The following is a 27,892-nucleotide window of genomic DNA, read 5'->3' as shown; positions in this document are numbered from 1 at the left end:
GATCTCCCCTTCTACAGACCCCCGATGTCCCCTCGATCTTCCTACTGATCTTCCCCCTCCCCCCTCGATCTTCCCCTCTCCCCTCCCGATCTTCCACTCTCCCCTCCCATTCTTCCACTCTCCCCCAATCTTCCTCCTCCCCCCTCGATCTTCCCCGCTCCCTCCCCAATCTCCCCTCACCCCCCCGATCTTCCACTCTCCCCCCCAATCTTCCGTTCCAGCGCCAGATGACGTCTCAGTCCCTCTCTTTCTCTTTCTCTCCCTCCCCGCTGGCGTTGCAGCTCCTGACGGCAGCCAGCCTGTCAATGAGAGCGCGAAACCCGGAGAGCACGTTAATCACCATCAATTACGATGCGATCGCGTCGGAAACGATAAGGTTTGTTTATTCGGGTTTGCCACACGCACCTTCACCCCCCTGCTGCCAATCCGCCACCATTTCAAAATTGAGCCCAATGAGTGGCGTTAGAGTGGTGATGATTTTTAATTAATTTTAAAAAGTACACAGAGACTCCCATATTTAAGATTCTAGAACAGTGTACTACAGTGATGTGTGATGTGAACCGTTGGTCAGTTTGTCTGAATGCAGTTATGTTCTGTAACTTTGAAAGTTCACTTATGCACTTGTGGTGGAGGCCCCATTGTTATTAGGAAGAGCGTCGCTGTCTGTATTCGGGTGGTCAAAATCTAAGGGGAAACTTGAGAAGTAATAATCAATAAGACTATAATTGATTTTAAACCACAGACAATAGGCACAATTTTCAGCTCTCTGCCTGTTCCGGAAAAGCATGTTTTCATGCACTTTTGGGTTTTTTGTCCCCTAGGGATCTATGGTATTTACTCCAGGGTGATAAGGTAAACTAGGGAGAAGATTTGCAAGCCATTGACACTGGAGAGGTACCAGTAGAAGGGAAACAGCCCAATGTGGTGCCTATGTTCAAAAAGGGTGACGATTGAGGTAGACAACTACACATGAGCCTTACTTCAATCCTTTGTAAAATAAAGGAATCAATTATCAGGAGTAAACTTGGGGATTATTTGCAGCATTATAACCTAGAAAGTCAACATACATTCAAAAGGGAAAGACCCTGCCTGACAAATATCCTTAACTTCTTTGAGGAAGTTGGACTGCAGAAGTATATGTGTTATAATTAAACTTTCAAAAGGCTATTAGTCAAGCTCAAAGCTGTGGGAATTCAGGGAAAACCTTGGGAATGGATAAGAAACTGGCTGAAGGGTCGAAAACAATGGATACTTGTTAAAGGAGTTATGTTGTATGTCCCAGGGATCGGCGACAGGACCACTACTATTTCTAATTTACACCAATGACTTGCATTCTGAAACTCAATGCAAAATTTGCAGATGATGCCAAACTAGGAGGGGCAGTTGAACCAGAGAAACTAGCTCAGAAATTACAGATTAAATTGGAGAAAAGTGGGCAGAAAATGGCAGACGAGATTTAATCCAGACAAGCGTTCTGTACCGTACAAAGGAAAGAAAAAAGAGTGACACACATTTTCCATGAATGTTGTCGAAATGGGTATGGATTAAATTGAAAGAGACCTAGGATTCATGGTGGACTTGACATTCAATATGTTCAAACAATGTAGAGCGGCAGTCAATAAAGCCAATAGAATGTTGAACTATATAGCCAAACGAGTCGAACACAAGTCAGAGGAAGCCATTATCAAACTGTATAGTCCTGTGGTCATTCTGCACCTTGAATATTATATTATGTCCAGTTCTGGTCACTGAGACACAATGAGACTCAGATAAGAGCCATGAGGCTGATATCGAGGACTGAATTTTCCTCTGTTTTCCTGCACAAAATTGAGGGGCAGATAGCAGTGGAAAAAAGATTAAAATTGGGCAATAAGGTCTACCACCGTCTGACTGCCCCAATCTGAATTTCCCTCCCTTCGCCCTGCTGGGATCGCCTCTATCCACTCCTACCACACAAGCCGCATGCAAATGCTGGGGAGGAGGGGTTAAGCCCAGGTTTCCAGTCCATTTCCATCCCATCTGCCCAAGTCCCTGGTGTTGCGGCAAGAAGGCACCAAAGTCCCTCGAAGGACGGAGAGGCCCTTGTAGCAGCCTCCCCTCCTCCATTTCAGCCCCAGCACTAAAGATAGAGCCGAGCAGCCCCACGACTAATGGATCCGATCAAAGCTTTACATCTAGTCAAGAACAGTGGTGGTCACCCAGGCAACTAACAGGAGAAAGAGGCTCCATGAACATCCCCATCTTTAACCTGTCTCTGGATGGGGGTGTGTATGTGGGTGGGGTATGCATGTAGGCAGGGTATGTGATATCATTATCATCATTTTTCCCTGAGGAGCTCCTGCAATGATGTCCATACACAGCCCACACACTCGCACTTTTCATTTTTAATAACCTCATTATTATATGGTAATAAGAATGGTGCTCTGTGTGCAAGTTCTTTTCCAGGTTTGTGTTCACTAGTGCAGAACATAGATGGCTTTGAAGAACAAACATTGAAAAGAACTGCATCCATGAACAATATTTTGATTTCCCATTGCTGGGGCCAGGCTGTAGCCAGTCTGCAGTCAGCCACCAATCAGTTTGCAGCGAGCCAGCCAGCCAACAGCAGCCAGTCCACAGCCAGCTACCCTCAGACAATTCACCAGCAGTCAGTTCATAGCCAGCCATGAGCTGCCAGTTCACATAAGAACATAAATACATAAGAAACAGGAGCACGAATAGGTCATACGGCCCGTTGAGCCTGCCCCGTCATTCGATAAGATTATGGCTGATCTTCAACCTCAACTCCACTTTCCTGCCCGATCCCCATATCCCTTAATTCCTTTACAGTCCAAAAATCCATCGAACTCAGCCTTGAATATACTCAAAGACTGAGCATCCACAGCCCTCTGGTGCAGAGAATTCCAAAGATTCCCAACCCCTCTGAGTGAAGAAATTTCTCCTCATCTCAGTCCTAAATGGCCGACACCTTATCCTGAGCCTATACCCCTTGGTTCTAGACTCTCCAGCCAGGGAAACAGCCTCTCAGCATCTACCCGGTCAAGCCCTCTCAGAATCTTATATGTTTCAATGAGATCACCTCTCATTCTTCTAAACTCCAGAGAGAATAGGCCCATTCTACTCAATCTCCCCTCATAGGACAACCCTCTCATCCCAGGAATCAATCCAGTGAACCTTCGTTCACAGCCAGCTACCGGTAGCCTGAATGCAAGTAACCGCGAATCCATGGCCGGCAGCCAGTCTGCCATCAGCCACTGGCAGTCAGTCTGCAATCGGCCACCGGTGTCTCAGGCTCCAAGAGTAATTGGGCCATAATCAGGAGTAGGGGAGACTTGTCAGAATCAGAAGCAGGAGAAGCAGCATTGTTTCATTTGGCTTTCATGGTAACTTTCTATGTCAATGTAGAGTAGCAGGAGAAATTTCTATATTAGCTCAGAAACCTGCTGCAAAAGCTGACTGTAGTATAGCTGCTGGGTCGACCACTCCTAATTTTGGCAACAGATGTTGGCCTGGACTTTTCTGACCATTTCTAACAACTGGACATTCTGTTTCACAGGTGGCCACTGATCAAATGTGGTATTCGAAAACGAGGTAGAAAAAGTCAGGTTTTCCAATGTTGGCTTTCAAAAAGGATGCATGTATGCATGACATGGTCTGATTGAACATGCAAAATGAGGACTGATTATGAAAAACTGCCTGCTTGTGCATGCTTGAAAGTGGGGACGTTCCATGTTTATACATATATGAGTGGTCTGTTTTGCACGTGTATGTTTAAAGTCCCCAGTTTTGTTTTGGAATTGGGCAAAAAGTGATCACTTTAATGTTGAGGCCCTTGTAATTCTACCAATGCCACCTGGCTAAGACCAGCTAATGTAGAATAGTCTGTGCTTTCCTTTTAACTAGGAGGGCAGCACAACGTGGTTCCTGAACCTCGTCTCAGACACCACCTCTACTATTCAGGGCCGGCCCACAAGGAGGCATGATTAGAGCAATTTTTTCACCCTGTCCCTAGGATGGAACACTTTGTTTGCACACAATCTCCCTCCAGACGTCGGGATGAGAGAGCTCACAAAACTTCACCAGTCAAGGCAAGCTTGGGACTTGAACTCTTGATCTTTTGCTGGGGAGTTAAGTGCTCAATAGCCTGAGCTTCTGGATCAATTCTTAAGGACCATAGGTTCTATAAAGACGGTGTAAATACACATTTGCAAAACAGAATATACTGTAGATCATTCCACCAATGGTTTTGCATTAACAAGGTTAAAAACATGGCTATCTGGTTAATGTCTTCAAGTCAGCTTTGTTCTTTTAAAAGAAATTCTCAAGGTTAAATTTACATTTTGTGATTTGTATAAATGATTCCATCAGACTCTATGGGTTAAACACTGGAAAAACTGGCAGAAAATGAGAGGAAATTCCCTTCTTCTCACTTGAGTGTAGATGGATGTGCTGGTGGGACATTTCCAGGAAATAGCTGACAGGAGGAATGTGGTCTCCCCTGTCTTGGTGTCCATTTAGATTCACAAACAGCCTGCATATTATTGCACTGTAATTCAGACAAACCATTCTTTTAAAATACGAGACAATTTCATTAATTTTTTTTTCAGAATTTTTTTTCCTCATTAGGGTACCGAAGTAACTTATACCCACATCTGCTTGGACTTTTACAAACTTTCCAGAGGACTGTGGCCTTTGACCTCATCCAATATTGATTTGACTCCAAACAAACTCCTGTTTGACTGGGATGGAGTGGGGGTGGGGTTGGGGGGGACCAGGAAAAAGAAACAAAAAGAAGCAATATTCCTGTTATATGATATCTTTAGGCTCTGAATGTATCATAAACATTATGACTGACCACTTACCACAAAATGCTGCTCGGCTTTAAATGGTGCAACAGGCTGTCAGGCTTGTAAATGGCAGAATATAAGAAAAATAAATCTTTAACCGTATCTGATTCCCTGGATATTTTTTGGTAACCTACATCAAAGCAATAATTATACTTTGAATGGGGAAGGTTGGGTGATGCGGAAAAGCAGAGGGATTTGGGGGTTCAGGTTCACAAGACATTAAAGGCAGCACCTTAAGCGGATAAGGCCTTTAAAAGCTAATTGAATTCTGGGTTTTATGGCAACTGGTATAGAATGTAAAAATCAAGACGAAATGGTGATCTATAGAAAAACTTAGTAAGACCACAGTTGGAGTATTAATGATTTGGATGAGAATTTAGGAGGCATGGTTAGTAAGTTTGCAGATGACACCAAGATTGGTGGCATTGTGGACAGTGAAGAAGGTTATCTAGGATTGCAACGGGATCTTGATAAATTGGGCCAGTGGGCCGATGAATGGCAGATGGAGTTTAATTTAGATAAATGTGAGGTGATGCATTTTGGTAGATCGAATCGGGCCAGGACCTACTCCGTTAATGGGAGGGCGTTGGGGAGAGTTATAGAACAAAGAGATCTAGGAGTACAGATTCATAGCTCCTTGAAAGTGGAGTCACAGGTGGATAGGGTGGTGAAGAAGGCATTCAGCATGCTTGGTTTCATTGGTCAGAACATTGAATGCAGGAGTTGGGATGTCTTGTTGAAGTTGTACAGGGCATTGGTGAGGCCACACTTGGAGTACTGTGTACAGTTCTGGTCACCCTATTATAGAAAGGATATTATTAAACTAGAAAGAGTGCAGAAAAGATTTACTAGGATGCTACCGGGACTTGATGGTTTGACTTACAGGGAGAGGTTAGACAGACTGGGACTTTATTCCCTGGAGAGTAGGAGGTTAAGGGGTGATCTTATAGAAGTCTATAAAATAATGAGGGGCATAGATAAGGTCGATAGTCAAAATCTTTTCCCAAAGGTAGGGGAGTCTATAACGAGGGGGCACAGATTTAAGGTGAGAGGGGAGAGATACAAAAGGATCCAGAGGGGCAATTTTTTCACTCAAAGGGTGGTGAGTGTCTGGAACGAGCTGCCAGAGGCAGTAGTAGAGGCGGGTACAATTTTGTCTTTTAAAAAGCATTTGGACAGTTACATGGGGAAGATGGGTATAGAGGGATATGGGCCAAGTGCAGGCAATTGGGACTAGCTTAGTGGTATAAATTGGGCGACATGGACATGTTGGGCCGAAGGGCCTGTTTCCATGTTGTAACTTCTATGATTCTATGAGTACTGTGATCAGTTTTGACCTCTTCACTATAGGAAGGACGTTGAGGCAAATGAGAGGGTATAGTGTAGATTCACTTGGACGCTGCCTGGTATAAGGACATACAGATACAAAGAAAAACTTGAACAACTGGGGCTGTTTTCGTTAGAACAGAGGAGATTGCAGGGTGATTTCATAGAAGTGTTTAAAAGTATGAAGGGATGGAACACAGCAGATTGAACCAGACTTGATAGAGGTGTTTAAAATGATGAATGAATAGGACAGAGTAGTAGAAACTGACTGTTTCCAGTGGTTGAGGGATCATGAACGAGAGGACATAGATACAAGATTAAATAGAGAGAAATTTAGGACAGAGAGCAGGAGAAACTTTTTTACACCGAGGATAGTGAGACTGTGAAATGCACTGCCAGAGTTAGTGATTGAAATAGAGACCATGTGCATGATTTTAAATGGGAAAAACGGGTGGGTTGGGGGTGGGGGTCAGTAAAAATTTTTAAAATCTAAAACCCACCAACTTCCAGTTTTCACGGAGGCGGGATGAGGGGCGGGCAACCAATCCACTCTTAGGAGATGGGTTGGTTAGTAAAAGCTTTCAAGGAGGCTGCAGGCCTCCATTTTTACAGATTTTTTGTTTTTAACCCCTGCGGGCTGGGATTCCCAGGCCTTCTACTTCACGCCATGTGAGAGGGGGTGAGGAGGCGAGAAGGCCCGAAATTGCAGGTAAGTGCCTTTATAGCACCGCTTGTGGGCCCGGAGGAGCAGGAGTGCTTCCCCCAGGCCCTACAAACTTATCTGCAGCGACCCTACAAATGCGATCGGCCCCCACCATGATCTCCAACAACCCCCTCCACAATCTCCACGATCTCCAACCCCCCCCCACGATCTCCAACCCCCCACCCCCACGATCTACAACCACCCTCACGATCTCCAACCCCCCCCCACGATCTCCAACCCCCCCCCACGATCTCCAACCCCCCCCCAACGATCTCCAACCCCCCCCCCACGATCTCCAACCCCCCCCCAACGATCTCCAACCCCCCCCCAACGATCTCCAACCACCCCCCAACGATCTCCAACCACCCCCCCAACGATCTCCAACCCCCCCCCAACGATCTCCAACCCCCCCTCAACGATCTCCAACCCCCCCCACAACGATCTCCAACCCCCCCCCCAACGATCTCCAACCACCCCCACGATCTCCGACCACCCCCACGATCTCCGACAACCTCCCACGATCTCCAACCACCCCCCCAACGATCTCCAACCACCCCCACGATCTCCGACCACCCCCACGATCTCCGACAACCTCCCACGATCTCCGACCACCCCCACGATCTCCGACCACCCCCACGATCTCCGACACCACCCCCACGATCTCCGACCACCCTCACGATCTCCGACCACCCTCACGATCTCCGACCACCCTCACGATCTCCGACCACCCCCACGATCTCCGACCACCCCCACGATGATCCCTGATAACTGAGTCCGCCCGATGACTGAGCCTCCCCCGATGACTGAGCCCCCATTCCGATGACCCTCAATGACTGACCCCCCCCCCCCCCACCGATGACCCTCAGTAATTGACCTCCCCCGCCACCGGTGACTGAGCCCCCCCCCCCCACCAATGACTGACCCCCCAGTGACCCCGATGACTGACCCCCTCCTGATAATCCCTGACTCCCCCGATGACTGAGCCCCCCCTCGATGACCTCCAACCCTCCCCCTCCCTCAGTTTCCTTTCCTCCTGCAATCTACGACCTTTTAAAACCCAAGCTTGCCATCAGATAATCAAAAAAACATTGCGACGTTTATCTGGTCTCCTAGTCTTTTCAACCATCAATGGTGCTCCACACCTTGCGCCCTGACATTTCATTTAGATTCTCTATTAAAAGAAAAATTGCAACCACTTTTTGCTTTTGTAAAGTTGTATTACACTGAACTATTTGCTACAGTGCTACTCATAGTTCGAGGACACAGAGATCTTTGGTGGGCTTGGTTTTCAAAATTGACATGGTGATTATTGGGAAAGGCCATTTCAATTTGAAGACTTGACTGTAATGTGCAAGCTTAGACTCATTAAGTGGAACTGAAAAAAAATGTAAAAGTCATGCTGAATCCACATAAAACATTATTGCTCCACACAGTGCCAAACTATCACTATTACATACAAGTCAAAGTATGCACTACAAATAATTGCTACAGGAACTCTGGGGCCTGAGAGGAACTTTCTTGGCATTCTTCTTTCACTCTGTGATTAAAAACTACAGCAGCTCGCTTTCCATTAGTGACTTTGGTATTTTATTAACCGTTCTCTGAATATCATGTTTGATATCATGTGCATAAAGTTAAAACTATTTTCTAATTAATTAACCGATGAAGAGCCCTATTTACAAACATTTATGTTTTGCTGAAAATCCCTCCATGAATTCAGTTTACATTGCATTTTATTTTCCATTCAATCCATATTCTTAAGTGTCCATAGGTCTGCCCTTTGACAGCTGGTAGACTGCAACTAAGTAACATTTAAATGGGCATAAAAGGTGGAATGGCTATTTGCATCCTGATTACATTATTGTTCATCAGGAGCAAAAATCAGAATTCAAACTTATAAGTGGAAACAGATATTTCACATATTTAAAATACCAAACATGGCACAGGGTAAGAACTATCATTTCACCTCTGCAACTTGGATTTGAATCCATCCCAGTTAGATGATTGAAAGTTGTCTCAAGCCAATTCTTGTCTCAAGCCTATTCACAATGAGAGATTAATTTGGCACTCCCACCCAGATTTCAGGCATGGTTGGTGCCAGAAATGAAAATGGCACAGTGGTACACTAAGCACTAGCACATTGTTGGGGGCAGAGGGAATTTTATTCTGCATGTGTTCATGTTAGCTGCCCAAATTTATTTCTTATAAGATCCATATAGCCAGCAGAGAAAAATATCTGTAATTTCATCAGTCTTGGCTAGATTTGAACCTAGGTCCAGTGTGCTATCCCTCTAAACCACTATGTTCCCCCAAACAGGCCTCTGACTTAATATGAGCCAGAGCCACTAACTGGAATGACTACTGTAACTCAGGGGGGTATGTTTTTCCTGATCCTCCAAATGAATACCAGAAAAAATATAGACAGAACCAGTAACTACTGTAGAAAGACTAAACAAACTGTGGAATTCACAATCTCACTCCTCAATTTGGTTATGATGCAGAAATCATCTTTTTTTTGTTGTTGTGGGTAGCTGTTTTCTGCTTTCTTCCTTGAGTCTGTCTCCGCCGTCCTTTTCAAGTCCACCAGTATCGTGCTTCTGTAGGTCACCACTAGCTGCTAATACTCTCCATATAAAAAGGAAGAAGCCTATTCAACCAGTCCAGCAGGGGATTAAAAAAAAAATCACTGGGGATGCATAGGGTTAGCACACTGGTATTTCAACCTTGGGAGCTGTATTCAATCCAACCCATACAGGTGGAACAAAAGTCTCCTCTGTTGAATCTAAAGTTGCTGTGTGAAATAAGCTTGTGCCCACTAAAGGAAACGGAGACTAAACTGGCAATCTCAGTCAGACAACTCACAAGAACTTAGGTTTAGGAACTGTAAGATGTCACAGGGGGGCAAACAGTAAAAGGGAATACGCAGTAAACGGGAATATATTGAGAGGGGTAGAGGAAGGGAGAGACCTTGGATTGCATGTGCACAGATCCCTGAAGGCGGCAGTACAGGTAGATAAGGTTGTGAAGAAGGCATACGGAATGCTCTCCGTTATTAGCTGAGATATAGAATACAAAAGCAGGGATGTAATGATGGAACTGTATAAAATGCTGGTAAGGCCACAGCTGGAGTATTGTGCACAGTTCTGGTCACCACATTACAGGAAGAGAGTGCAGAGAAGATTTACAAGAATGTTGCCAGGGCTTGAAAATTGCAGCTACGGGGAGATATTGGATAGGCTGGGGTTGTTTTCCTTAGAGCAGAGGAGGCTGAGGGGAGACTTGATTGAGGTGTAGAAAATTATGAGGGGCTGAGAGTTCACGAACTAGAGGACATCGATTTAACTGATTGGCAGAAGGATTAGAGGGAACATGAGGAAAAACTATTTTACCCAGAGGGTGGTGGGTGTATGGAATTCGCTGCCCGAATTGGTGGTAGAGGCAGGGACCCTGAACTCTTTTAAAAAGTACCTGGACCTGCACCTAAAGTGCTGTAAGCTGCAGGGCTACGGACCGGGTGCTGGAAGGTGGGATTAGAATGGGCACCTGGTTGTTCTTTGAGCCGGCGCGGACACGATGGGCCGAATGACCCCCTTCTGTGCTGTATCTTTTCTATGGTTCTATGGTCACAAAGTTGCAGTAGGCAATGCTGTTCTGAAACTGGGGCTAAGACCAATTGTTGGGGCAGAGTATTGGGATCTTAACACTAAATACTTACATCCTTGAATATGATGAGCACAGAAATTCAACAGCAAAAAAATTATAACACATGGCAGCATATAGATAATGTCCTGGTTATTGAAAATTCTGGATGATCCAACAGTTTGGGTTCCACACAATTTTTGTGTTTTTCTTAACCATTGTTAATGCTAAAAGTAGTGGCATGGAATGCAGTGTAGCCTTTTTATTAATGATATAGTCAATTGGTACATTATTAACATACTAAACTATTCCCTGTTACACATTAAACTAGCTCCTATTTATCAATAAGGAGATTAGCCCAGTGTTTAAATGTCAGAATGTTATAGCTGTTTGGACTTGATTTTCTCAGCAACCTACTTGGATAAAACATACACACATAACTTAACATGTTCAGACTGTGACAAGCATGATTACTGATGAGAATAGCAAATATCCGGTTATATTATCAGGTGAATAGAGTTTTAATCCTTAATTACATCCCTCAATCCTATATATTGAGCCCTTTAGTACAATAGATCCCTGTCAATACATCAACTTTGACCTTTCACCGAGTCATTTTAATCCTTTATTTCTTTTTATGATCTATCAAACAAATTAATTGTAAGCTTTGAACTCTGGCAGCAAAGATAAACATTCCCATGTTTAATTTCTTGAATCAACTTTTTTGTGCAGGAAGTAATTGTAAAATTGCTGTTTCCGCCTAAATTTAGCTATCCTGTATGACCTTAAATAAATACATTTGCAAATAAATGAGGTGAATAACAAATAGTGATCAGTGAGGTAACAGAGAAGCAATGTGGGCTGATATTGGCATTTTGTATTTTAGGTTAAAAAGGTTCGGTGTAGGGCAGTATGGTGGAACAGCTCATTAGAGCTTCATAGACTGTGAATGGTGGGGTGCAGGTGTAATTTACAGATGAATTCTTGATCTTAGCTGGAGAAAGGTCAGGTGTCCCCTCACAGGGAAAAGTGGAAGATTAGCAGGAAATTCACTGAAGCCACTCTCTGCATCTCCTCGTGGCTGATTACAGAGTGGGGACAGTTTGCTTGTAACCCTTTTCTGCCAGCACAGTGTGTGATGGACAGATGGGGGGGGGGGGGGGGGTTGGAGGGTGGCAGAAATAATAAAATATCTTTTGAAAAAAAAAGATCAAAATATTGTAAAAGTGACAACAGGTAGGATGTTCCCATCCCCCCAATAAAGGAGAGCACCATGGATGCAGAGGCAGTGGGGCTAACTTTCGGAAAAGTAAATAAGAAAAGAAGCCAGTGTATTTGTGACCATCAGAGTGCCAATCCTTCTAGGTAAGACAGTCCATTACTGATCCTCCTGAGAGATGCACAATCTCTGAATAAGTCAATCTGTTTGTGAACTTTTGCGTGATACGCACTGGATAAATCAGTTTGTTAGTGAACTTCCTGAGTAATGCACATTCTCTGAAGAAGCCAGTTTGTTGCTGAGCCTGAGTGATACGCACTCTTGAACAGGCAACTCCATCAGTGAGCCTTATTTCTGTCACACTCCAAAGAAATGTTCCAGTTGGATAAGCTAGTCTATCATCGAACCACCTCAAATCTCATACACTCTTTCTCATAAAGTGCACTGATTCTGGCCTCTCTCTTACTCTGGATCTGTGTTTCATTTTTCCACTGGCTGACTTCCTGCTCCCTATTCTTGGCAATACTTTTAAATATGTCTGTGTGACCTGATTTTATAATTTACTTATGTATTTTTTAATGTAATGGCTCATACCAGATTGTGAAACATCAAAAAATAAAAGACCTTATCAAACAAGATGCAAACACAAATATGCCAAAAACTGACCTAATCACTTCAGTCCTGATATCTTCGCTTTCTAACATTTTTACAGCCATTGCAGGCTTCATTTAAATGCTATTAAACTTAACTTCTGGTCTACAAATTCACACATATACATGAACCCAACAATTTTGTTATTGAGTCTCTGTTGCACAAGATTTGATGAAAAATGACAAAAGAAATCACAATTAAAACTATAATTTGTAGTTTTATCTAATTGGGCCCAGGTTTTCACTCACTTTGTTCAACCAATCAGTTTTATTCTTTGATTATAGCCTTGTTGCTGAGCTGTTCTTATTCTTGCAACCCACTCAGTGTATCCTGGCGAATTGGGCTTGAGAGTAAATGAATTCCACTGAATAAACAGCAACTCATCTTTTATGGATTTTTTTTGCACAATCTAATCACAAAGAGTTACTCCATCCTCTGCTTGGAGATAATTCTAAATAGTTGTGGCAGAAACATAGAGTCCATTGTAGGAAGAAAGGAAATGAGACTAAGGGGTGAGGAAGCAAGATCTGTAGGAAAACAAAAAGTAACTAAAAAAAAACAAACAGAAAAAGGAAAGAAAAAGGGGGAAAATTATAATAAAATAATAAACATAATATTTGTGGTAGTTGAGTGACCAAATGTGACAGTTAAATAACAGGCCAGTTATGCCACGTATATTGCATCAATATGACAGAGTTTTGACTTCGTATAGATGCAAATTCCATAATGTAATTTAGGGTGAAGTCAGCAGAATCAAATTTAAGCAGTGGATTGAGACTAGATACAGGAGGTAGTTTGAGACTGCCTGGGTGTAATTTTGACTTTATGCGGTAGTGTAAAATTCCAAAGTCAATTTCCATCGACTTCAATGGAAATAAAAATCATGAGAGATGTACAACGGGCTGCTGATTCACTAGCACCCGTTTTACACTATCGCACAAACAAAGTCTACCCCTTTGAATGTTGCACTAATGCAGAATAACTGCAACTGCTTAAATGTACATTGAAAAATAAAAGCCAGAGATTTTTTTTAAAAACTTCATTTTTACTCTTCATTCAGATGAAAGTGTAACCTTCATTTCAATATACAGAGCTCCATGTTCCCTGGCCAGCAGTCAATCTAAGCAGATACCAATCTCAGGCTCAGGTACCTTTGCTACAATGTGAGTGCAAAATGCACAAACAGCACTTGTTTCTGGCATTTGGCTATACTTGATGCAGAAAATGTTTTGGGAAAACCTTAAGAAGTTCTATTGGGTTGAAATTATGCTGTGTGATATTAGTAACATATACATTGATATATTTGTATGAAATTCACTATTTTAAACTCAGATGGAGTAACACTTCTTAAATTATGGACACAGGAATTTCACATGAGTGTGTCTATGCATTCATTACTAATATTGTACAGTATGATTTCAACCCCAATAAGGTCTTTGAAAGTATCAGAGTTATGGAATTCTCCAAAAATACACTACAAATATTTATTGCCTGTATTGGAGACCAACCAAAAATGAAGGGTGACACTGTTGTCTCAGTTTTCCGTTTTAAGACCATTGCCAAGAGACTAGTTTTAGCCACTTAAATCTTGCAGTCTCTTTCACATCGGCACCAATTGTTACACATTCCAGTAAAAGGGGGAAATATTCAGTTGACTGTGGAGAATGAGTAAAACTAAAATAATGTCAAGGAATAAGATGTACTTTGAAAATTTAGAAAATATATAAACAGTCTCAGTAATTTGTGTTTTGATTGCAATCGCCCAAGTTACCAAAAGAATTTGTTTGTGTTATGATTCTCATGACCTAATTATACAGTGGGAAGGGCTTTCATAATATTTACACTCAACCTTTTACATACTGAACATGAAACCGTACATTTACAATGAAGACTGCAAATGCAATCTATTTAATGACAATATACTCAACCACTTTTGGGGTTTGGTCATTCCATATCCATGGGAAAAAGTAATCATTCTTTTATCTCTGAAGAGGCTGTTATTTTCAGCATTAATACTGGATGTACTTTTTTAAAAAAAGATTCTGAGTCTCAGATGTTCCAAGGTAACTATTCTAGCAAGCTTGGCTGGTGGATCAAGGTTTCACCGAACCAGGTATATGATTAACTTTATACCATAATTTCTTGTCATGATTTATCCTAAGCACTGTTTTTTTTCATCATTTTGTCTAACTTGGGTAAGAATTTATAGTAATGTAGTTCCCTGCATTACAATAGTGACTACACTTCAAAAGTACTTAATTGGCTGTAAAGCACTTTGGGACTTCATGTGGTTGTGAAAGGCATTATATAAATGCACGTCTTTCTTTTTCTTTAATTAAAAAATCTAATGGATGTTACGTCAGAAACATATGCAACGTAACTATAACTATACATCAGTCCATGGTTGAAATGACTGAACCTTAGATTTCCTATCTGAAGGTCATGACAGTGAATGCCAGCATGCATTTCATTAGTTTACAGTTGGTCCACTAGATGGAGTATTGTATGGTAGTTGTACTGGAGGCATGATAAACTTTTAGCATCTGATGCCAAAAGTTTATCAGTCTTTCAGCCCGGTCACAGCATTGAGCTCAGTCAGGGATGACTTTGCTGATCAGATCAGTGTACTCTCCGAGCTGAGCCACCTGCTTCCTTTTATATCATTGGTGCTAATGTTTACCAGCAGTTTGCTATTCCTTTAGTCAGATCACTCTGTGAGTACTTATACAAGTAATTACTGCTGCCATGAGATTTCTTTTCTTGTTAAAAAATATAAAATAAATAATGTAATAAAAGCTGCCGAGAAACATTCACGGTAATCGAAAGGGAAGTGGATATGTACTTGAAAAGGAAAAATTTGCAGGGCTATGGGGAAAGACCAGGGGAGTGGAACTAATTAGATGGTTATTTAAAAGAGCCAGCACAGGCACGTTGGGCCGAATGTCCTACTGTTCTGTATGATTCTATGATTCTTTAACTGGAAGAGGTACTGTAATGCAGATATCCGTTTAATATAGTTGATTTGAGGAACTGAATTGCAGGGGGAGTTTGAGACTGAGGCTTGAATCTAACCTAGTCTAATAGAATGTCTCCTCTCAGTGCCAGATGGAAGAGCCTTAGGTGAAAGGAGTTTGACCAGTTTCAATCCAGAGCACCTTGTACATGGGTCCACAGCACTAAGAACTGCCTATTGTTTAACACCAACTGGGCAAATTTATGCAGGTTGCTGTACAATATCAAATAAGAATTACTGTTTGAGAATGGAAATGTATGGTAAAGGACGCTTGAGGTTTTGACCAAAGTACATAGTTGGTGCAGTGTAGGTGAATGTTACCATGCATCTATCCCACTGGGTGCAAACATAATGGTCCATTCATGGTCATCATTCAGCCTGACCAGCATGAAATTCAGCAAGGAAACAAACAAAGTGAGTGAACCATGGGGTTATGGAAATGATGCAGGTGTGGCTACTTCAGAGTGCTCCAAGTTTTCACTGCTGATGAGCATGTTCTCTGCCAAAGAGAGAAGTAAGGGAATGTTAACTCTGCCAACATGTTACCCCATCCACCATCAAAAGATCAGTAACACTTGTCTGGGCATTTTTAATTTATACCTAAATGATCCTGTTAAGATTATATCATTGATAACTTTGCATTGCTTTTTATTGGTTGAATTTTCAAAATGATGTATGGTAGAAATTTAAAGAATTTTTTTTTTTACAAAATGAGACTGAGTAATGCACTACACTATCCTGGTAAGGAAATGGAGTTTAAATCCAACCCAGGGAAGGGGAATTGTGGTCTCCTTTCTGGCAGCTATTAAGGTCCTAAGTGACAAACTCTGGCTGTTTGCAGTCTTAACAGCCGGACACAAGTCTACAGTATTCGAATAAAGGTTTGTTTGCACAGCAAATGTTTCCCTACCTGTGATTTGGGGGAGAGGCTGATCCACAAGAACCAAAGATTAGAAGATTTCTCACAGAGGTGCCCCTGGATCTTGCAATATGACTTTACTCCACCATGTGTGTAAATGTCCTGAAGGCAAAGGTCCCAAAATTCCTAGAGATCCACTCTAATGGTGCATGTACAGCAGAGCAGGAGTCCCCACCTACTTTAGCCCCAGGCTGAAGACACCGTCTTAAATTCTGGGAACAGGGTTATTAATATGGCCAGGGTGGTATGCCAGCTTCTGGAAGGATGCAAGACTGGCATTCGCCCCCATCTGCCTTTGCAAAGTAGAGTAGCCCACAGCCACTTTGCCTGAGGTCCCCAGAGACCAACTGGGCTCAAAGAAAAAACTATATTTTTCATGTCTTTGGCTCCAAAGGGAGCAATTTGCCCTCCAAACAAGGCCCTCTGGGATCGATGACCTTATTCTCCTAAAGGTTTGAGGCCTTCAGAGGGACTTACGCTAGTTCTCGCTGGTTTGAGTTCCGCTGAGGCTTTCCAAGGTGTAAAGGGAAGAATCTCCCTGGGAAGCACAGGAACTCCATCTGACACCCTGCTTTGACTTGGGGGTGGGCAGACAGAAATAGTCTCCGACTGAAATTTAAAAGGCTGCTCTTAATGGGGCAGAATCCTGAAGGAACTAGGTACCACCCCACATTTCGGGTCCCTCTGGCAGAAATCGAGCTTTCTGCCCTCTCCAGTGCTAGGAATTCTGGGGCCAAAGACATTAAGGTTTTCTATCTTAAGAGGATGTAGGGAGGACCGGTTTGGGAGAGGGGAGAATTAGACTAGTGCAGTAGACAGTACTGTTCTAAGGCACATGGCTAAAGGAATATGAGGCAGCTTTTTTGCTGTTTCAGTCATGTGGTCATTACTGACCTAGTCTTGCCTTATGTTGTCACTGTCTAGGGGTAAAAAGAGAAAATGTTCCAGTTACCAGCACTGTCCTCCCCCTCCTCCACCTAAACATATTATACACGCATAAAAAGAAATGCATTTGTAATAAGAGGTCACTTTAGGTTACACCACTTTTAAAATCATTTGTGACAATATGTGAAGCGTGTCTCTTAAAATGTATTATAAAAATATTTGGAACATGCTGCGGTATTCTGTTGACCTTTCTAACTCAAAGGGCAGTTCAGCAACACTGGGGAATTTCCAGACAAGCTGTGTTCCTGGAATAGGCATCAATAGCTTGTCTGAAATAGTTCACTTAAAATCTGAAATATTGGCACCACAACAGATCCAATGGGCTCAATTTTGAAATGGTGGCAGATTGGCAGTGGGGGGGGCGAAGGGGGTGGGGGCGGAGGTGAAGGTGCGCCTGGCAAACCCGAATAAACAAAACTTACCGTTTCCCGACGCGATCGCATCATCATTGATGATGATTAACGTGCTCTCTGGGTTTCACGCCCGGCGTGATAGGCTGGCTGCCATCAGGAGCTGCAACGCGAGGACGGGGGGTGGGAGGGGAGAGAAAGAGAGAGAGCTAGATGTCATCCGGCACTGAAATGGAAGATCGGGGGGGGGGGGGGGGGGAAGAGGGGAAGATCGGGGAGGGGGAGAGGGGGAGATCGGGGGGACGTGAAGAGGGGGAGATCGGGGGGACGTGAAGAGGGGGAGATCGGGGGGACGTGAAGAGGGGGAGATCAGGGGGAGATCGGGGCGGGGGTGAAGAGGGGAAGATCGGAGAGGGAGACATCGGACATCGGAGCAGGGTGGAAAGATAGGTTGATTTTGTGTTTTAACTTCCTTCTATGGTTTTTGATGCAATGCTAATGAAATGTCATGTGTTTTGCGAGTTATTACGAATTACAAGCATACTAACAAACCCATTTTTAGCATGAGGCTCACTTATGAGATTACAATCCGAAAATTTCAGGCATTTCTATCGCTGATCGTGGATCGAGAACAACTTATACCAGTAATACTGATTAGTAGTGGCCTTGGTAGGGTCTTCAGGTGTAAATATTTGGTCAGTTAAAATCTATTGGTGTGCTAGATTCGTACAACATCAAATGCTGATTTAAGGATGGTACCAAACTATTTTTTTCTCAGCAGTTGCCCCACAAATGACCCCCCACAGTTAAAAATCTAGTACTGAGTGGCCTAAAAGGTACAACGATAATTGAGAATTATGCAAATGAAATGAAAAAAAACCCCCTCAGTTGCCCTCACTGTGAACATAGACGTGAGCCATCAACTAATTTGGGGGTTTAATGTCATCTGGTGCACCTTGGATTGTGTAAAATTCATTTGCATGATATTTTACGAAAGAGATAATCTCCGAAAGCTTGTGATTTTCAAATAAATTTGTTGGACTATAACCTGGTGTTGTAAGATTCCTTACATTGATATTTTAACACAGTTGTTAGCCTTGTAAAATGAATGGGTTAATGGCTGTGTTAAAATAGCATACAAAGGAGTTTAATGCAAACAGTGTACTGCCAAAGGAAATTGAGGCCCATTCTTAGAATTTCACGGGTGAGAGAAGGTGAATCACTTGGGCCATTTCATGTAGCCTTCTAACTCCGACAGTGATATTTTTAAACTGTACCCTGAAACAGTAAAAGAAAGTTGCTCTTCAACACTGCAGTATTTCACACGGCAGCAACATATTGTATTACGTGTGGCCCAGGAATGATCGTTTGCTGCATTGACGGCCCTGAAAACGGTTTGGGGAGTTTTTCAGCTTCAGAGATCTCAGAAATTCTACGCTGATTTGAATTTTGTGTGCTGAGGGATAACAGAAAATGCACTGCACAGTTAAAAGGTATTAGCACAGCTTCACATTCTGGTGAAAGGAAAGTTGAAGAAAAGCAGAACGTTACCTGAAATGTCAAACAAACCCCGGAGAAGCCAGATCCGACATCCAGTTCTGTCATGAAGAGGTTATGTGATATACCACAATGTTTGCACACACTGTTACACAAACAAGGAACTGACATTCCTTAACAAAACAGTTCAAAATGATGTTATCAAACGAGAGTTGCTCCATGTATTAGTGCAATGCAAAGGCCCAGTAAATGTGCTGTTTGTGAACCTTAAATGCATCGGTGTGAAAAAGGTGATGAAGGTGTCGCCTCTTGTGAATATAGTGCCTGTCACTTGCTTGATACGTGTATGCATTGCAGACTACCTGATGTGGCACATGTACCTGGGGCGGCTTGGAAGAATCTGGTAGCGTGAAAACTTAATGCTGTGGTAATCCTGACTTCTAAAGGAAGAGCCATCCCCGTTCCAGATGTTGTTTGCAGGTCATCCTGCAGCAGATGGTACATGTGTGTAGCAGCCTATCTTGTAAAGTGTAGGTGGCAAAGACATGCCTTCAACATGTGCAGGTACATACGGAGAGGTTTATAAACATGGGTGACTGTTGGAAATGTGTTATTATTAATGCTACCAAGGGTTGTTAATCCTTCTTAATAATAATTTTCACGATGATTCATGCCCGAGCATGACTGAACATGCAAGCTTTATTATAGACACAAGAACAACGTTCTAATGCAGTTATACCAAACGACAAGTATTTATAAAACAACATGCTAATACAGTTATATCATATGAACAAGTATTGTGCAATCTGCTTGTCCCTAGGAAATGTCAGGTTGATCGGACCTGGTTCGTAGGGTATGTGGATCTCCGCTGACCCGAGAAGCTTCCAGCTTTTAGTGGGACAATGCTCCAGTTCTTATAAGTTTCTGAAGCATATTTGCTTCTAGTAGCTTAACGACATTAGCCCCATAATGTTATCTGTCCCAGACATCTTCCACTCAGGGTGCCCGTTGTTCCAGATATCTTTTGGATATTGATTCTATAGTGTTTAACTGTTGTCACACACCTTTTCTATGGGGTGAACTCTTGTCAATTCTATCTAGCTTATGGGGGAAGGACCTGCCCTTATCTTTCTGTGTAGGCATGCCCCTGTGTGTCCTGTTTTTGCTCTACAATCTTAATTTGGATTGTTCGGATGCAGAGATTTAAGATGTCTCATCCTGTGTATGCCAATTACGAAGGTTACCTAATTATCTGAACAAAGCTCCTACAATTAACATAACAGGATTAGTCTGTGTCAATGCCCTGAGCCTTTGATTATGCCTTAGGACTTCTGTTATCTTCTCCTGTCAATTGGGGCTCAATACGGGGAAATTGCGGGTGTGTTGGGGGAGGGGGTGCTCCGAAAATCGCGGAAATCCCGTTCGGGTTCGGAAGCTGGCTCCAACCCGCCAACTTCCGAGTTTCCCAAGGACGCACCTGTGTGCGCGCGGACGACCCGAAACCGGAAGTCCCGCGGACAGTCAAAGAGCCAAATGTACCTCGTTGAAGTACTTAAGGTACTTTACTCGTAACAGATTACGTGATTATAGGCGTGAAGGCGTGAAAGCCGGCGTGAAGGTTCAGATCAGGGAAAAGGAAACAAAATAAAGTACATCAAAAACCATAGCAGGAAGTTAAAACACAAAATCAACCTACCTTTCCACCCTGCTCCGATGTCCGATATCTCCGTTACCGGTCACCTCCTCTTCACCCCCTAATGTCTTCCCGATGTGCCCCTCTTAACCCCCCCCCCCCCCGATGTCCCCCTCTTCACCCCCCCCCGATGTCCTCCTGATGTTCCTCTCTTCACCCCCCCCCGATGTCTCCCTCTTTACCCCCCCCCGACGTCCCCCTCTTTACCCCTAATCTTCCCCTCTCCCCACCCGATCTTCCCCTCTCTTCCCCCCCCCCCACCCCCCGATCTTTTGTTCCAGCACCGGATGACGTCTCGCTGTCTCTTTCTCGCCCCACCACCCCCCCCCCCCCCCCACTCTGGTTGCAGCTCCTGACGGCAGCCAGCCTGTTAATCAGGCTGGCCTCCGGGCGCAAAACCCGGAGAGGACGTTAATCATCAGCAATCAACATGCGATTGCGTCGGAAATGGTAAGTTTTGTTTATGCGGGTTTGCCAGGCGCACCTTCACCCCGCTCCCCCCCCCCCCCCCCCCCTCCACTGCCAACCGGCCATCATTTCAAAATTGAGCCCTTGGTCTTCAGTGTCTCTGTTTCACGCTTCTATTGTCTTTGCAATCTTCCCAATCACTTTGCCTGATGTCAGACTTAATCTGGTCAGGCCTAACTGCCTCAGCAATATCAATATTATTATTTCCTGTGGAATGTTGGCTCCCTTTGTCTTAGACACAGGATCTACGTTTCTCACAACATTGCTTTTTAGCCAAGCGCCTGAAGCTTTGCATGATGGGATACATGATAATGATTTGGTCGAGAAATTGTATTTTTCACAGTCCCCGAGTAGTGATGGGTACAGACTTAATAAGTCAGGTTCATTTGATGACCCCTCATGAACACCTCTTGCTTATTTCAAGCATGTTTGGAACTTAGCAAGGAGTGTCCATGCTCACCACCTTCTACTGTGACATTTAAATGCCAGCAGCAACCAAGAATACTGAAAGAAAACACTGATAGGAAAAAAACACCCAAAATGCAAAAATAGCAGCGTTCCCAACAAAACAACTAATGATTGGGGCAAAATGCAGCAAAATTGTCCCAGACATGAAAAACGCAGTTCTCAGACTGCCATGACATTCACCTACCACTATATACAAGTGTACGCAATAAACTGCTCAATCCTTGTACTTGCCATTCACCACATCAGACAGCATGGAGAGACACTCCCAGCCAATGTACACTCTTTTAAAAAAGAAACAGAAGAAGTACATATATTTTTAACCTGATATTTGCAAGAGAAGGCACATTAGTACATCAGGATCGTCAACATAATTGCGCAGAAGCTCAAGTCTTCCATTTGGGAAGTTCAGTAGAGCAATGTTGCAGTTTCTAGGCCACTCGGTACTATATTTGTAACTGTGTGGGCCATTTGTGGGGCAACTGATGAGAAAAAATGGCTTGGGACCATCCTTAAATCAGCATTTGATGTTGTACGAATCTAAGACACTAACAGATTTTAACTGACCTGATAGTTACAACAGATAACACATTAGTACATCAGGATTGGCAACACAATTGCACACAACATTGGAAACAGTTCACTGTTTGGTTGGCTGGGGATCAAGATAATTTGCCTTTGGTCCCTGGGGTTTGGCTGGATTTTGGGGATATCAAAGGGCCTGCTTAAGTGGATGATCTTATGGGGTTAGGTCATTGCCCTAAATATGGATACGGTAGAGATTTCATGGGATAAAAGGCATTGAGCTCATTATTGATTTTAGTTTGTGTGTTACTATTTCATCAGTCTGAGTTGTCAAGCTCATATCTATCGCTGTACTGTCATACTGGTGAGGAGTGCAATGGCTTTTGTATCCAGAATTACTTTCAGATAACTTCAATCGATGATATTGTAACAGTAATGTTTTCAGTATTTTTCAACTTTGTGACAAAAGATCAGGTGTACCTCAAACTTGTGCAAGGAATATGTTGATTGTAAAAGTTGTAAAACACATAATTAATTTACTGTTTGATTTGTTCCAATGTCTAAAACTGCTTTTTCATTCAAATAGATTTGAAAATAGATATCAGCTGAGATTGAATGATATTTATAAAATTGATGGTCGCAGATTTTCATTTACAGAAGAAGGATCTGTGATCTCGTAATTTGCCTATTTTTTCCCAGTTGCTCTTCCCTCCCATCCCCCTTCCCAGTTTCTCATTGTTTTGGCTAATGTGATTGAGACTTGGTGAAGGAACAGGGTGGTCAAATAAATACAGATAGAATAGTACACAAATGTTGTTTAACTTTGTACTGAATTATCAAGATTCATGGATTTATCATTAAAACACAGTGGCCTGCATACACCTGTACTCTGTGTGGGGGTTTTAATTAGTTTTCAATGCAAACCTCACTCCATGCTTAGCTGAGAAAATAAATATAAACTCCTCCTCTTTCCAAATGTTATGCTCCTGCATGAGTCCAGCTGACAGCCACTGAGGCTCATCTGTCTCACAGCTCTTGGACATGAAGCTACGACCACAGAATGAGAAGTAATTTTCTTAACAACTAGGTTACAGTGGATACATGTGTAGATTTTCACCAGGCTGAATTGGATTTAACTGGGGTGTTGCATCCAACTGGGGAGTATTTGGAGCTCGTTTAATTCATGAAAAAGCCAAGGTGTGTCGCAGCGAGAACTCCAGGATGACAGCTTGCTGGGGAGCAATGTAAACTGCAGCATTCCCTGGAGCTGTTTGTATTCTTGTAAAGCCCTTTAACAAAATGTGACATTTATTTTTGGATGCATTCTTAAGATTCTGCTGGTCACCTAAAGACTGATACAAGGAGGTTACTGTGTACTGATGTAGTGCAAACACTCCTGTTTACAAATATAAGCTAGTGTCATGGGGCAGTGTGTTGGTGTCTCAACACAATGTGACACAGGATAGTAGGTTCTGGCTTCAGGCTGACAATTTTCAAACAGAGAAGTCCTTATTTTACCTATGCAAGTGAATTGGGTCTAAGCATTCCCCACAGGGAAGGGAGGAGAGGCAGCGGGGGCATCATTCCAGACAATTCATTGTACACGGTATGAGACTGTTACAGTCAGAGACAGGCGAATAGGTTTCTTGCTTATCATCTCAGTCAGGGAATAGCACTGGAGCAAATTAAGGGGAAAATATAAATAGTGAGGAATTTAAAAACCAATTCAACAGCACAATTTATGTTGCTTCTGTGTATGATGCAATGTTGCATTGAACTTCTGAATTGCTGCATGTGCTTCATGGCTGTAGATGCAACGTTCTATCTGTATCAGCCTTGGAGGTACTTTATAAAGTGTAAAATTGAGTTTACCAAGTGCACTGGCCATTTAGCAATGGCAGAGTCGTTGCACAGAGAAAATAGTCAATGAAATGGTATGAAATCTTTCTACCATCCATGGATTACTTTACAAATATATCCATTGTGGCTTGGTGTCAAATTTTGCCTGATTACGCTCCTGTGAAGTGCCTTGGGTCGTTTTACGTTAAAGGTGTGATATAAATGCAAGTTGTTGTTACCTGTTTGAAACACTAGTGCAGTTAACAGCAATTCTTATGCACCGGCTGTCACTCGATACATTTACATCCATGCTCATGGATTTTACCTGATGATATGTCAAATGGGACAATTTTATCTCCATCACAACAGGTTTCAACTTGGTGAGTTATGCTGCGATGGTCCATTATTTTCCTTTGGGTTTAAGTTGAAAAGCAGATCCAGGTAACTGACATGCCACTTTCCTCTGTAGGTGACCAGGTGCACTGAGGGGATAGGCGAGGATGACTGCCAACAAGAACGCCAGCGCCAATCACGCAGCAGAAGCAACTAAAGCAGCTCGAGACACAAGCACCAGGTGAGCAACATGTTCCAAACCATTGCTTCAGCTTCTTAAATTTCTATATCTTGAACTCTTTATTCAATCTCCTATGGGAAAGTTCCGCAAAGTTTCTCACTATCCCTGCAAAGTAATCCAGTAAACCGCCAGAATATCAGTCTGACCTTACACCCTATACTATTCGTCCTTGGCTAGTTGCTTTCCATAGCATAGTATTTTCATGGTTCAAACAGCTCAGGACCATGGTCTCCTTTGCAGAATTTGATCTAATGGTCCCCCAGTAAAAGCCAACTTTCACACACAACATTTTCTGAAAGCAGCTCCAGGAAAGAAACTGCTGCGATCACCAACTGAATAAATACAAACACAAAATACAAATACAAGTAGGCAAGGCCCATTACCAAAACTACTAGAACAGCCAGTACTACGAAAACAGCAAATTCCAGAGTAGCCATAGCAAAATAAAGACACAGTGAGACAAAGAGATAACTGGAGAAGAATTATCAGAGCCTTCCTCGAGATGTAGAAAATTGGAAAGATAGCATACAATAGCAGTGGCCTCATTGGACAGTGCCTATACAAATCAGGCACACGCAGAGCCTGGCTACATATCGGCAAGTTTTTTGGTACAAATCAAAGATAAATGTCAACATGAGGCATAATTCCTCCCACAGATATGGGGTTGGCACCCGCCTGGATTTTGAGTGGGCTGCATGTAAATGTCTAAAATATGAATCATATGCTGAAAGTTTGATTTTTAAATCAGAAGTCAATTTTTGACACTTGCTTCTCTGTTTTATGATGTGGATCTGTTAGTTATTAAGATTTTAACAAATTTTCACCATCAACAAAGTAAACTTCGGAACAAAAGCCACGACTCCACCCCTCCCCCACTCCTGACTGGTCCACTTTCTACTTTTTACATGGCAACCTTACATCCTTTCAAAAGGATGCAGACAGCTTGGAATATGGCACACGCCACTGAAGTTGAAAAAAATAACAATTGCCTGATGTACATATAGAGGGAACTACAAACAAATGGGAAAATAAATCAAAACAAACAGCTGATGAACTACTAGAGGTTATATTACATAAACTGGCACACACTACTGCAATTCCTGATCAAATTATTTTGGGTCACAGTTAAGTTAAACTCTGGAATGAGGGAAATAAAGGAAAGATGCAGAACATCATGAAGTGGGGACAACTTTTTTTTTTATTCGTTCACGGGATGTGGGCGTCGCTGGCAAGGCCGGCATTTATTGCCCATCCCTAATTGCCCTCGTGAAGGTGGTGGTGAGCCGCCTTCTTGAACCGCTGCAGTCCGTGTGGTGACGGTTCTCCCACAATTCTGTTAGGAAGGGAGTTCCAGGATTTTGACCCAGCGACAATGAAGGAACGGCGATATATTTCCAAGTCGGGATGGTGTGTGACTTGGAGGGGAACGTGCAGGTGGTGTTGTTCCCATGCTCCTGCTGCCCTTGTCCTTCTAGGTGGTAGAGGTCGCGGGTTTGGGAGGTGCTGTCGAAGAAGCCTTGGCGAGTTGCTGCAGTGCATCCTGTGGATGGTGCACACTGCAGCCACAGTGCGCCGGTGGTGAAGGGAGTGAATGTTTAGGGTGGTGGATGGGGTGCCAATCAAGCGGGCTGCTTTATCTTGGATGGTGTCGAGCTTCTTGAGTGTTGTTGGAGCTGCACTCATCCAGGCAAGTGGAGAGTATTCCATCACACTCCTGACTTGTGCCTTGTAGATGGTGGAAAGGCTTTGGGGAGTCAGGAGGTGAGTCACTCGCCGCAGAATACCCAGCCTCTGACCTGCTCTTGTAGCCACAGTATTTATATGGCTGGTCCAGTTAAGTTTCTGGTCAATGGTGACCCCCAGGATGTTGATGGTGGGGGATTCGGCGATGGTAATGCCGTTGAATGTCAAGGGGAGGTGGTTAGACTCTCTCTTGTTGGAGATGGTCATTGCCTGGCACTTATCTGGCGCGAATGTTACTTGCCACTTATCAGCCCAAGCCTGGATGTTGTCCAGGTCTTGCTGCATGCAGGCTCGGACTGCTTCATTATCTGAGGGGTTGCGAATGGAACTGAACACTGTGCAGTCATCAGCGAACATCCCCATTTCTGACCTTATGATGGAGGGAAGGTCATTGATGAAGCAGCTGAAGATGGTTGGGCCAAGGACACTGCCCTGAGGAACTCCTGCAGCAATGCCCTGGGGCTGAGATGACTGGCCTCCAACAACCACTACCATCTTCCTTTGTGCCAGGTATGACTCCAGCCACTGGAGAGTTTTCCCCTTGATTCCCGTTGACTTCAATTTTACTAGGGCTCCTTGGTGCCACACTCGGTCAAATGCTGCCTTGATGTCAAGGGCAGTCACTCTCACCTCACCTCTGGAATTCAGCACTTTTGTCCATGTTTGGACCAAGGCTGTAATGAGGTCTGGAGCCGAGTGGTCCTGGCGGAACCCAAACTGAGCATCGGTGAGCAGGTTATTGGTGAGTAAGTGCTGCTTGATAGCACTGTCGACGACACCTTCCATCACTTTGCTGATGATTGAGAGTAGACTGATGGGGCAGTAATTGGCCTGATTGGATTTGTCCTGCTTTTTGTGGACAGGACATACCTGGGCAATTTTCCACATTGTCGGGTGGATGCCAGTGTTGTAGCTGTACTGGAACAGCTTGGCTAGAGGCGCAGCTAGTTCTGGAGCACTGGTACTAAAGGTAAAGAACCAGGGACATAGGTATGTAGAATACTCAACACAAAGAGACAGCAAAAAACACAAGCTATCGAGCGTGGTCAGACCAAAATATAAACAAGCATATAATTCAAAGAGTCAGAGAAATGTTTAAACTCCACAGAATACCGTTACAGTGACCAACAGAAAAAAAAAATTGACATAAACTAATCAAGTTAAGTAGGAAGAAAGAGTCACACCAAAATGGTAGTAACATAGAGAATAATGGATTCCTGCTGCAATTGCAAGACAGTCTCATCAAGGGATGTGAATGATGTCACAAAACATAACAGCAAGACTCGAGCAGTTAATAATTATCATGTGAACCTTGAGATGAGATTAAAGTGGAGAACAGCCTAGCGTATCTTCTTAGGATACATACAGTGAGGTTCAGGGGACTGGTCTCACTCTATTTGGATCGCTTTTTCTCAACAGCTGCAGCCGTTGTGGTGGATGCCAATGCCAGTGCGCAATATGTAGTTGACACGTGAT

At 43.3% G+C, this 27,892-nt stretch overlaps 1 protein-coding gene across 3 annotated transcripts in view; it reads left to right on the top strand.

Moving 5' to 3' along the window:
• Positions 1-27,892, top strand: part of dennd2b (DENN domain containing 2B) — a 378,850-nt gene that overhangs the window by 157,856 nt on the left and 193,102 nt on the right. For all 3 annotated transcript variants that reach the window (XM_067993945.1, XM_067993943.1, XM_067993944.1), the window contains exon 2: positions 24,569-24,673. In XM_067993945.1, the coding sequence (XP_067850046.1) occupies positions 24,600-24,673 (74 nt within the window). In that variant the 5' untranslated portion in view covers positions 24,569-24,599. The remainder of the gene's footprint in view (positions 1-24,568; positions 24,674-27,892) is intronic.

The sequence above is a fragment of the Heptranchias perlo genome, chromosome 12 (assembly GCF_035084215.1).
Source record: "Heptranchias perlo isolate sHepPer1 chromosome 12, sHepPer1.hap1, whole genome shotgun sequence".
Lineage (NCBI taxonomy): Eukaryota > Metazoa > Chordata > Chondrichthyes > Hexanchiformes > Hexanchidae > Heptranchias > Heptranchias perlo.
Note: the sequence above shows the minus strand (reverse complement) of the source record. Positions and strands in the feature narration are given on the sequence as shown.